The sequence below is a fragment of the Vipera berus genome (genome assembly GCF_964194415.1).
Source record: "Vipera berus genome assembly, chromosome: 3".
NCBI lineage: Eukaryota > Metazoa > Chordata > Lepidosauria > Squamata > Viperidae > Vipera > Vipera berus.
In genome coordinates, this window is record NC_138204.1 from 189,638,091 (window position 1) to 189,651,471 (window position 13,381).

Consider the following 13,381-nt stretch of genomic DNA (forward strand, 5'->3'; position numbering starts at 1 on the left):
TAAAATACTGCAGAAAACTTATATCAGAGCATTATTTTATGATCAGAAGAAAACATACGCAGAGAAGAATTGGGTGGATTTTTAAAGCTTTTTTAAAAAGAAAAAACAAAAAGTCTTCTCTAAAAAGTAAAGGCCATGTGATTAATTAGTATCATTATGTTTTCGGAAAGGTTTATTCCATCTATTTTGCTAGTGTTACAGAGTGCAGAATGAAGCAAATCTGATGTAGTTTCCTAAAATCTTTTCACGGCTAGTTAGAGACTGTGGAAGAGCCCTTTTGTTGGTACTCACAAGGATAAACCCTATCAAAGATTTGTATTTCACCTGCAAATTCTCCTTCACACCATTCTTTTCCACAATCTGTTAAGTACTCTGTAGTTCCCCTTTTACTTTGCATATTATACAGTATAACTTAACATGTTATATAAGAGCACTTCAGTCCCACAATGTAGGATTTGAACTTATAGGAACATTTAAGATGGCTCCAGAACATTTCACAGGCTTACAAAAATACATTCAACTAAAGATTTATGTAAGGGTTTTTTTTTCTCTTTCTCTCTCTCAGCTTTCATATTTTTTAACAAAACAAGGAAACCAAATAGTTCCCAAAATAGCAAAAACTTTCTCCACTTTTCTTTAGCAGGTAACCCCAGAGAAATATGGGGATATCCTTTAACCAATTACAAATAAGAAAATTACTCTGGAATCCAGAAGAGCTCTCTCATGAGGAAATGCTCATCTTATTATCCCAGCTATGAAAAATGGGGTTTTCCTGCACTGATTGTTCTCAATTGTGAAAAAAGGTTGTATTTTCCAGAAATACAGTGAAACCTTAATTTAGTGAATATCTGTTTAGTGGACTTCAGATACAATGAGTCAATTTCTCTCTAGATTTCCTCCCAATTAACGGACAAGAATTTTCCATCCAAGATCATCTAAATGAGGCCTGTAATTTTCAATAAGTATTACATCATTTGTGGCAGTGTACATTATTTGCTCAGATAGTTAAATCACCAGAAATGATGTAATTAGAGATTTCATGGACATTCATGAGGAACAAAGTCCACTCTGCAAACTGTACTGTTAGGTCAAGGTTTCACTGAGTTTCAAAAATGCACACATTTAAGAGTTCTGCACATGAAGTTGCATATTGTACATTTTTATAAGTATTAAAGATCTACCATTTTTAGTCAGTCTTATAAATAATGCTAAGCAGAAAGAAAACTGTATCAGAGTATTCTTTAGTTTATAAAAGCAAACACCAAACAAAGTCTAAAGTGCAGACTATAAGTCATGATAATAAAGACAAAGGTGCAGCCAGATTTGCATCTATGTTTAGTTACTATTGAACCCTACAAAAATTTAGCCAGTTTACTATATAAAAACTGCCATGTACTTTGTACCCCAGTACATCTGCCAGCCACTTGGATTTTAAGTGTTGCTGAAAAGTCCAGCAGTCGTAAGCAACAAATTAAATGACCCAGTTTCACAAAGCTAACACAATACTGCAGAAAATGAGAGGAAATCACACAATGTTGATTCCTCCTCCAGAAAATGCAAGTGTCCTCTTGTTGCAAAATGTTGAATTGTTGCTGCTGGTCTGACTGCTTTGCACCAGGGATGTCTTCATTTCGATTTCACATGCAACTATGGCTGCATTCAATTCCATTTGAGCCCGGTGGACAACATAGAACATGAGGCCTATACTTATTACAATCTGTGGATGAAGCAGATACGGTTGCTTTGGTTTAATATTTTCAGCCACAATCATGGACATAAAAATATTTAAAGTACATCAAGAAAGTAAAACTGGTGTTTTACTGCAATTGAACTGTCATGTGCCCACAAATTACTAAGCAAGACAGAGAGTCAAAATACAGGTAGTCTTCAAAGTACAACAGTTCATTTAGTGACCATTCGAAGTTACGCCACTGAAAAAAGTGAAATGACCATTTTTCACACTTACAACTTTTGTGACATCCCCATGGTCACGTGATCAAAATTCAGACGCTTGGCAACTGACTCATATTTATGATGGTTGCAGTGTCCAGGTGTCATGTGATCCCCTTTTGTGACCTTCTGATAAGCAAAGTCAATAGGGAAGCCAGATTCATTTAACAACCATGTTACTAACTTAACAACTGCACTGACTCACTTAACAACTGTGGCAAGAAAAGTCGTAAAATGGGGCAAAACTCATTTAACATATGTCTCACTTAGCAGCAGAAATTTTGATTGTAAGTTGAGGACTACCTGTATCAATATTGAAGTCTGCTCTTGGCAACAGCTGACAAAAGTTTAGTTTAGTTTAGTTTAGTTTATTAAATTTTTATACCGCCCTTCTCCCGAAGGACTCAGGGCGGTGAACAGGGCATATAATAAAAATACAAAAATACAAAAGTTAAAATAGAATTAAATTAATGCCCAAAATAAAACAATAAAATATACAAATATTTAAAACCCAAATTAACTCCCCATAAGGCCAGGCCAGCTTGTTCGAATAGGTGGGTCTTTAACCCGCGCCGGAAGGAGCGGAGATCCGGTGCCATCCGGAGCTCAACCGGCAGTTGATTCCACAGAGCCAGGGCGCCCACAGAGAAGGCCCTCCCCCTGGGGGAAGGTAAGCAATTAATTGTGTCTTTGATATAGATGCATGATCAACCTTTATCAACACTCTAAGAGTTGTCTAAGCTAAATAAACAAATAATTTTAATTTAGATGAAAAATAAACAAACTTTATATCCCATGTTTAGTTTAATGTAACAGAATTTACAGCTATATATAATGTGATATAGAAAACAAGCGCTGTAAACTACTGTATAATACTGCTGGTTTGAATTTCATTTCTGCCATGGATTCTCTAGGCAATTTAGGCTTAAACAAACAAACAAACATTCTGCATCAGGCCTAAAGAGTGATCTTGGCATTTGCACAACTCTCAAATACTAAAATATTAATGCCCTTTCCAAAAAAACATATTGTATCTCATTACAAGACACAAATAAAATTTGTTTCAACAGAGTAATATAATCTTTTCACAGAAGCCATATATTGATTTAATGTGGGGAAAAATCTTTAGAAAGATTTGCACATGTCATGCTGAGCTACCTGGTGTTCCAAAGTATCATTCGCAATGCCACATGTAGCAATCTTTCAGTACTCTGTGCCAAAAATTCAAATAAAGCATCTGAATATTATGTCAGATATTTAAAAGTAAGTAATGTATTTTTTCCCCAACTTGGCATGGGCTGAGATTATGTAATTTGTAATCTGAAGGACGCCATCTTGGAAAGCCTAGTTAATGAATGACTATGCATTCTGCACACAAATATTCTATGTCTATTCCAGATTTTTACCTCACTGCAAAGGTGCCCCTAGGTGTCACATCCTTCACCGAACCTAAGTGCCGCCAAGGATCTCATAGAAAATTACTAAAAGAAGCCAATATAGGAAGTCCTTAATGATGTTCAAATTAACAATGGCCTTCAAAATGGTCAGTTATTATAAATTCAAACTTATGACCCTCACCCTGCCCCCACAGCCACATGATTGCAATTCAGGCACTTAGCAATAGGCTCGCATTTCCAACTAGCTGCAGTGTCCCACCATCATGTTACTCAATTTGCTATTGATTAAACTGGAATTGCACTTATAACTGACTTGACTTATGATCATAGTAAAAATAGTCATAAAATTGGGTTTGGTTGTTAGCTCCCAACATTTTATTATGGATTTCTTCTTACAGTTTTACCTCTACTTATACAAGATTTGTCCAACTTATAAAAAAAATGAAAATTACTGTCATGTCTTGCACTTTGCCATGTATTCTAACACTAAGAAAATATTGCTTTAACAATATTGTGGCAAAATGAATAAAAGTCCAAAACTTTGGGTTTGGAGAAAATGACAGAACTCCAACTATTACCAACTACTGTATCAAATATGAGAGGGGAGCTACTTCTTTAACTGCTGAGCCATTGCATTGGTTCCAAAGCAAATACCTGAATAACCAGAAGAGCTTCCTTCAATTAAAGCATTATTTAAATGCAATGGCTTCTAGAATGGGCCGAATATTTTTTATCTCCCTAAGCATGAGCATTTCAATTAAAATTTAGGAATTAGCAGTAAATTCCACAAAACGCTATGGTATCTTAGATGAAATACTTTCAGTAAGGGTAGGCAATATAGTAGACATTTTGTGGTTTAATTTCCATCAATATAGTCAAGGTAAGAGATTATGGAAGTCCCAGCCCAAAAGAGCAAGCGAGTACCACAGAGATGCACTAATTCATAAAAGCTAAGCTAAAATGCTATGAGAACAAATTGCTGAGTGAGGTCGAAACAATTTACCTGAAAACTAAAAATGAAATAACCACTCAAACTTTGTTCTGCAATAACATCTTCCATGGTGCGCAAGGTAGTTCCCAGGTAAGAGTTTAGAAGTTGAGTTGGAAGTAATCCAATGGAAGAAGCCATCAGGTAGTTTGGTAGTGAAAGATCTGTGATCTAAACAAAAGAAATACATATAAATTATTCATTAGACAAGCAAGTCTGATCAGTTTTTTTCACTCTTGCTGAAATGACAGCAATTTAACAACCCTACATTTCAAGAAAAATAAAAGGGGGGGAGGGGAAAGGCATCTGATTATACTTAAACACAGTTTGTCCAGCCTATGTTTATTCAGAAAGGTAAAGAACAGTTTGCCAAAGCTATATAGTAATTCCAAGCTGGAGTATATCCTGGATCACAAGGCACAGAAATATACTTTCAGAAAGATTTTTCATTCACATAAAGGACTTTTGTATTGTCACCTCAGGAAGAAGCATCATGGCAACCTACTCAGGATGAAAACTTTTCAGCTGTAGCTCTACAGAATTCTTTCCCCTACTCTGGTATATTTTAGGGGGGGGGATATAAAGCTTACATTTACATCTGTATTTTGATCTGATGCCTCTTCCTTTAAAGCTGATACCATTCTAATGTATTATTTTGCACTTTTTGACTGTGGGGTACAAATTAGGAACTACAACTTTGCAACCATAAACAAGAATACCTCATTAACAAGCAGCCCAAATCCTCCATGGTTGAAATTTGTTTGGCTGAAACTATGGATGACCATTATATTCCTTCATTTTATTTTATTTATATAGAAAATTTAGAAACTGCCCAACTCACTCACAGGAAGTATGATATTGTTTTATCATATCCTGCTATTTGTGCAAGATCACTTTGATGTAAATCAGATACATGGTTTAAATTTTCAAGAAAGAATATACTTAATTTCTTATTTCAAAATACATAACCTTTTTGCAAAAAATGTTTGGAAATGGATATTTAGTTCCATGTAGAGATAAACATAGCTTTATGCAATTTTACAGCATACTCAAGAATCTGTAGCCATTCATATATGCTTGTACACACACACACACACACACACACACACACACGCACACACACACACACACAAACACATATATAGATAGTAAGATCACTTAACATAAAACACTGAATAATCATTAATACTCATTGTAATTAATTCATTACAATTATTAAGACATTTAATTAGTAATATTATCAATTTTCCACTGTATCATTTTTCCATATTCCATTACAAATTCTAAAACTTGTTAATCAAAGTTAGTGCACCCCTAGCAGAAAAAAACCATATGTATGTATGTATTTATGTATGTATGTATGTATGTAGGTAGGTAGGTAGGTAGTTCCCTACTCCAGCAGTTCTGGGCAACTTACAAAAGCCAAATAGTTCTATAAAAGCCAGTTTTGGTGGTTAACCTGTTGGTCTAGAAACCGGAAGACTATGAATTCTAGTCCCACTTTAGGCATGAAAGCCAACTGGGTGAGTTTGGGCCTGTCACTCTGTCTCAGCCCAACTCACCTCACTGTTGTGCTGTTGTTGTGAGGAAAACAGGAGGAGGAAGGAGGTATTAAGTACGTTTGCTACCTTGAATTATTTATGAAAATAATACAGGTGGAATAAAAATCTAATAAATAAAATATAGTACAAGACTGTCAGCTCAGACTGAAACAATCATAACAACAGGTAACCACAAAATGCATTAACCTCAGGGCTTGGACTAGAGCAGGGGTGTCAAACTCAATTTCACTGAGGGCCGCATCAGCATTGTGGTTGCCCTCAGGGGGCCGGGTGGGTATGGCCAGGGTGGGCGTGGCCTACTGGGTGGGTGTGGCTAGAGTGCATATGGCCTACTGGGTGGGCGTGGCCAGCTCTACATCGTTCGCATCAAGGGTGCCTATGGGGGCCTGGGCAGGAGTGGGACAGATCTGAGGGTCTCTGGCGGAAGGAGGGTCTCTGGGCCAGGGCCAAGGCAGTGGTGGCCGTTCCCTCACTGTTTCCAGGATGGCTTCACGGGCCACATGAAACCACTTCGCGGGCCGGATCTGGCCCCTGGGCCTTGTTTTTGACATGTCTGGACTAGAGCCTGATCTTAAGAAAGCACCATTCATAACTCTAGGGAGACAATTTTCCAGAGGGTAGGGGTTACAACTTCTCTGTTGTCCTTGGTCCCACTTCCTTGGTCCTGCTTCCTTGGTCCCACTTGGTTCTTCTATTGGTATTTTATGAATGATCACATGTTGTTTGTATCTTATGATTTATGACTGTTATTATGATTTATGATCTATGACTTATCATTTTGTTGGTTTTATGTACATTGAGAGTTTATGCACTGGAGATAAATTCCTTGTGTGTCCAGTCACATTTGGCCAATAAAGAATATTCAATATGTTTAATAGAGAGGATCTGGGCTGTACCTGCATTGCTAGAGAGTACCAAGCAGACAAAAACATTCGGAGAAGGCTGGTCCCTCAATTAACCAGGATCTATGCCATTAAGAGCTTTATAAGTAATGACCAGCATATTACATTGTATTTGAAAGTCAACTGACAAGCAAGGCAGGTCATGTAGCACTGGGATATGGGCATGCTACTTCTGACTACTGATATAACATATATAGCAAACATTGGTAGAATACATTAGCAGTTCAGCCAGATTCAGTACTTCATACTGCCTCCTTGTATTGTAATGATATTCTAAAAAGGTCTGCTAGAGACTTATTATGGAGCTTACAAGATTAGAAGAAAAACTGACTTAAATATGGGCATTTTCAGAATATTCCTGATTATCTGGATTTTTATGTTAGAAACTACAAGATGTAATAATCTTACAATTTACAGTAAAATCTAATTGGTTATACATATCAAATAGGTGAATAATTAATTATAGAAGACTAACTGAATCCAATATACATTATATTTTAAATGGATACATATTTACCTTTCTTTTCCAAATATACCTCAGTTTACAATATTAGCTTGCTAATTACATTTATTATAAACATGGAGAATTTATAAAAACTTGGATATAAAGTTGTTCCTAAAAATCTCTAAAACTGATTACAAATTACATTTGTAGTTGTAAAATGCAGGTATCTTAAATAATTGGGATTTAAAACCTTATTTTATTGAATTTCCTAATTCTACAATGCAGTATTGAAAGCTATTAAATTGGTTTATATCCAAGTTAGGTGGACAAGAGTGCAAATTTAGGCTGCAATCAAAAGCACACGTGACAATAATCCCAGCAAAAGACCCTGTGATTTGCTTCAGCATAAGCATCCAGAGAATCACATTCCTCGCATCTACAACTTTATAGAAAAGGCTGATAGCTGTTATAAAGACAGGATGGAATTCTCCCATGTGACTAAAGAGATTATATTTTTATTTTGTTAGAATATGCATGTTCAACACTTGAGAATTAAATTAATTATGGAGTTCAGGTAGTTGTAGCACATGAAAATAACTCCACTATAATACATCTGTTGAATGAGTTGGGTAAGACACTGTTTTGCATCTCCTGAATTATAGCACCTGTTTTGATTTTGCACTTCTGTGTGCAGTCAATAGTCCATAATAATCACATCTTGCTAGTGGCTTACTATGATTCAAATATTGGATATTCCTTCACTAATACTTTTATTTTAAATAACAAATATAAATAGTCCTTGAGTTACAACTCTTTTCCAGTGAAATCACAATGACACTGAACAAATGGTGGTTACGATCAATCCTCAAAGCACGGGCCATCCTAGCACCTCCGTATCACGTGATTGCAATCTGGGAACTTGGCAACCAGCTCCCACTTATGACCACTGAAGCACCCTGCAATGACATGATTATCATTTGCACCTTTCCTGTCAGCTTCCCCAGAAAGTCAATGGGGAAATTAGCAGGGAATGTCACCCCCTACCTAACTCTGCAGGTGCAGATTAATTCTGCTGACTGCCGACTGCCAGCAGTTCAAGTCTCACTGGCTCAAAGTTGACTCAGCCTTCCATCCTTCCGAGGTCAGTAAAATGAGGACCCAGATTGTTGGGGGCAATTTGTTGACACTGTAAACCACTTAGAGAAGGCTGTAAAGCACTGTGAAGAGTATATAAGTCCTACTGCTACTTGCTCACCCTCCCCAGCCCCTCTGCACTTGCACTGCACCACTTGCTTACCCAAGCACACACTTCCTGACCCTTGCTGTACCTCCCTTGAATGGCCTTGTTAGCTTTGTTTTCTACCTTTCTATCTTTCAAACTAACAAAAATAAGTGATAACAAATTTTGCAATTTATGGTTTCATATATAAGAAATTAATAACATGCTTAAAAGTAAATTCATTTCATAATCAGCCTTGGTTATACTTTTACATTTAATAAATGTAAATAATAAAGCTCGTCTGAAGATCATACATGAACCAGCTGTTTATCTAACTGCTCCTTTATCTCTGCAGGAAATGATATTATTAAATATATGAAAACATGAAAACTCCTCAGAACTATAATAATTCTGTACTGTTTGAAGTTTACAATTAATTTTAAAAAATATTTTTTCCAATGTCCTGTAATTAGTGCATATAACTATGATTTGAAGCTGGTACAAATTCTGCTTTTACTCTAATGCAATAGGTTGTAAAATTTAAATGTTGCACCAATTGTTTTATTACAATCCTGGCATACAGATTACAGACAATAATTCCTTTTTATTATTGTGTAATCCCTTAAATCAGGGCTGAGTTGGGCAACTCCATGCAGCTGAGTGTTTAGTGGCTCAATGTCCTTCCTGATGCCATATGGAGTTCGTAGATTTTTTTTCTTTGTGCCCTACAGATTACAGACAATATTACTTCAATTATCTATTCTGTGCAATCTGGTTTAATAAAAGATTTTCAAGCCTAACACATTAGATTGCCCCTTGTTATTTCAGATACATGTTCAGAAAAACTGGAGTTGGCAGTGGAGGTTTTGATGGATGTAGAAATATCCTTGATATGTCAGTTTAAATTCTGGCACAATATTCTTTGATGTGCAATATTCTAATCCCTCAGCAAGGTAATTAATTACAATTGGAATTATTTACTCACACATCAAGATATCCTGAGGAAGTTGAATAAAAGATGGCCTTGGCTTGGGATGAGAGAGATTAACTGGCCCAAGGTCACCCAGCTGACTTGGTGGGAAAATTCTTTCAATTACCGGAGAACCCAAATCCAAACCCTAACCCATGGCAATATCCCTTTTTTGTAGTTTTAATTTTGTCAATTTTTAAATTTCAGTAAACTATTAAAAGATTTTTAAAATCCTAAAGATCCCAAAGGTGCTTCTTGAAAAAACACCTTTGGGGCTACTATGACTTGGGTGACTGGGAATCTCCATAGACAAAATCCTAAAGAGCTTATAGGAAAAGGAAATTAGTATTACTGAAGGATGGATATATGTAGATCAATATTCCCATTGAGGAAGAGCACCAAATAAAATGTTTCCTGAAAGATAGATAGGTGACAATGTGCATGAGCAAGTCATTATTTCAAAGGACAGAAAGTAGGACCAGGGTGTCAAGACTAAGATGACTTCTAAGAAAGGAGGTTTAAATTTGAGATCTCCACTATACATAATTGTTCACTTCAAGATGTGAATTAAATTAAATTTAATTTGTTTAAATCTGAATTATTGCAAGGGGAATTTGAGGTTGTCTAAAAATTAAGACCAGTGGTATATTTGATTAAAACAACTTTTTACTGAAAACTTTTCGTTTCAGATACATCTCAAAATCCTGAACACCATCACTGAAATATGTTATCAGTTATATTAAAGTACTTTGGAATGAAGTATTGGAATATCCTATATTCACAAATCAATGAATAAGAGTCTTAAAGAACATTAAGCATGTTACTTATAACTTCAGGATGAGACTCATTCAACTTTTATTTTTATTTTTATTGGATATCTCAAAGAATGCATTGAAAGAATTTTTTGTCTACTTTGAACTGATTATACAAAATGACAGAGGGCACATTTACGCTTAGAGGTACATTTTATTGTTTTGATTTTGGTTGAGTATATTTTAGTTGTTAATATGGCTTTGAGAAGAGAGTTTAAGGGATGAATATGATTTGAATCATATACCAACATCTTGAAAAGTATTAGTATTGAGAGAACTACAAATTTACCAGGCTACAACACAGCAAAAAAGATTATTGCTTTGCAATAAAAATACATCATATGTATGAAATGCCACCCTCAATTACAATTTTGAACTGATGACTTACATTCACTCTCTGTTTATAAACTGGCCTTTTACTGATGGAAAGATTGATCAATATTGTTTCATCTGCTCAAGATTTATATATATGTGTGTGTGTGTGTGTGTATGTGTGTGTGTGTGTGTACATTATGACTTTTTTCTTTCACTTTTTTTCTTTTTGTATCTTTTTACTTTAATTGTGAACACTAAGCCAAAAAAAGAAGTAAAAATACATTTTGCATATTAATTGCCCTACAATCATGACAACATATTTCTGCAGTTTCCCAAGGAAATAAAATCTTTTTAGATGTCACCATGTAACAAACAATCCAGGCTTCCTAATCAATCATAAAATGTAAAATACTTTAAGGACCAAACACAAGTACTAAATATATATTCATCCTTCCCCTTGAATGCAGGAAAATACATGGGTTATGTTACAGGCCAAAACCAACTATTCTTTTAAGAAAATTATAAAATGTACCAAATTAACCTTCACGGGTTACAGAACCAGTACAAAATTGGATTTCAGGTTTTAAGCACCATTTCTTGTAAGTAGGGGAGACAAGTTGATTCTTATGCTAAAAAAACCCCTACATCAGAATTGTTTTGGAAGCTTCTTGCGATGGATCAAATTTTGTCAAATTTAAAAGCCACATATTGTCTTCTAAACACTGAAATAAGAAGTAGGAATATAATATTCTACCAATATCTAAGTATGTACATTTCTCAGTGGTTATGAAAGGTATGCTAACAGAGTTGTAAAAATAATATTAAAAACCACAGCTTCTTAATAATGGAAGCAGAGAACTGATAGCAAGAAAGCATAACTTACCGTAACCTGTTTTCTGCCACTGTTTCCTTTTGAATAGCACAGCTTTATTTTTTCTAAATGCAAGACTATTTAGCAGTGCCTTCTGTCTCCAGGAAGTAAACTACTGTACACTACACAGGAAGAGATGCTATTTGGCAGGTATTTGAGACAAGGCAAACACCTAAATATCCCTATCCCCTTGTTTTGCAGTGTCAAGTTACATTCCAGGAAGCTTTCCCATTGTGGGCTATCATTACATGCATCTGCAGGGAATATCTGACCTATATTGATCTTCTTTGAACAAGCAGATTTAGGAACTCTTCCAAAACAGTGCCTTTGAAAATATATATATATATTCTGATTACTCCTGGGTTCTTACTACTGATAAACCAATTTTTTTGCAACCTCTTTGTCCTGTAACTGGATCTGAACTGGTGGGATAGCCAATCTCACACTATCTAGCTCCTCTGAACTATAAGGCACACAACCCTGTGCAAGATGGGGCTGGTGGGAGCTAATACAATACACCTGGAGAGTAGCAAGTTGCTAAACCCTGAACTAGAACTGGCACTGGCTTCAAGAAGGAGCCTTTCGCCTGCGGTTTGTTAAGCAAGGCACATCCAGAACTCCTTGACAGTTACTCACAGAGAAGAGTGCATTTTGAAGTCCAAAGGGTATTGGTGTAAGCCTAGCCAAGGCCACCACCTTGAGGCCACTTCCTCCTTCCACAACGCGGATGACAGCGCTGAGCTTCTCGCTGCCCTGGATCCTAGCCAGCACCCATCGGGCCAGGAGTTTCTTGCAGACCACGTGGGAGATGAAGGTGCCGATCAGGACACCCAGAACCATGAGGCCCATGCCCAGCACGAAGCCGTAGAGATATCCGGCGGCCACGTTGAGTAAGATGTAGCCCCAGCCACAAGGGAAGGACACCACGATGAAGCCCACGGTGAAGAGAAGCACGCCCGCCAGACTGTCCAAGCTCTCAGCCCAGAGCATCAGGTCCCGCAGGTACTGGCGCACCAAGGCGAGCGAGGCGAAGCAGAACATCGCCAAAAAACACACGCTCAGGCAACTCTTGCACCAGCAGGTGCCCAGCAGGCATCCCGAGCAGTGCCACGTCCTGCTCTCCCCCAAGCCGTGTCCCGCTTCGGGCAGCTGGCAGAGCAGGAGCTCCACCGACGGTTCCTGAGAAGGATGAGGCGGAGGGCAGTGATACAGCCCGTTCTGCTCTCCAAAGAGCAGCTGCTCGCCGCCGGCCCCTCTGCTTGCCCCTTCCGCCGGCTCGCTCGCGGCTCCCAGAGGCGGCAGCCAGCGGCTCAGGTCTTGCCGGGCTCCCTGAGCGAAGGCTTGCTTAGTGGCCCGCGAGAGCAGCTGCAACGCGGCGGCCCCGGAGCTCCACATAGCCGGCCGGCGTCTACGGAGTGCTGAGCGCGGCGAGGGGGAGGCGGAGGAGGAGGAGGCGCCGCCAACGGGCGAAGGTCGAGGGAGCGCTGCGCCTTCCCCGCTTCGCTGGATGAAGACGCGGCCGCTCGCTCATCGCCGCCGCCGCCGCCTCAGCCGAGGAAGGCGCCGGACTGAGGAGGGCGCGGGCGGTTATCTTGCACAACCAGCCGCAGCCGGTGGTCTCGTTTTACCCGGCGGTTAAGCAGCGGCGGCGGCGGCCAAAGCCATCGCGGCCTTGCCAGAAGGGACGCCCCGCGAAGAAGCAGGAGCAACAGCTGCGGCACCCCATTCCCAAGCGTTGCCGAGGCCCCGCCGCCGGGGCGAAAGGCCGCCGCGACTCGGGCGCAGCCGCCTCAAAAAGCGCGCGGCTACGCGGCGGCGGGCGCGAGGTAGAAAAGACGCCGAGGATGCGTCGATCCTCCGCGGCCTGTTGGGGGCGGATGGGCGGCGCTGGGAGGGGGCCGGGCGAGATTGCCGCCGACGTCGCCTCCTCCGCCTCCTCCCCTTCCTCAC

General features: G+C 38.8%; 1 protein-coding gene across 1 annotated transcript; it reads right to left on the minus strand.

The window, feature by feature from the left end:
• Positions 1-1,137: 1,137 nt before the first annotated feature.
• TMEM64 (transmembrane protein 64) lies at positions 1,138-12,901 on the minus strand. The gene is made up of 3 exons (XM_081325342.1): positions 12,068-12,901; positions 4,351-4,506; positions 1,138-1,717 (listed from the first exon to the last, which is right to left on the minus strand). The coding sequence occupies exons 1-3, from the start codon at positions 12,824-12,826 to the stop codon at positions 1,526-1,528; spliced, it is 1,107 nt and encodes a 368-aa protein (XP_081181468.1). The 5' UTR covers positions 12,827-12,901; the 3' UTR covers positions 1,138-1,525.
• Between the last annotated feature and the right edge of the window lie 480 nt (positions 12,902-13,381).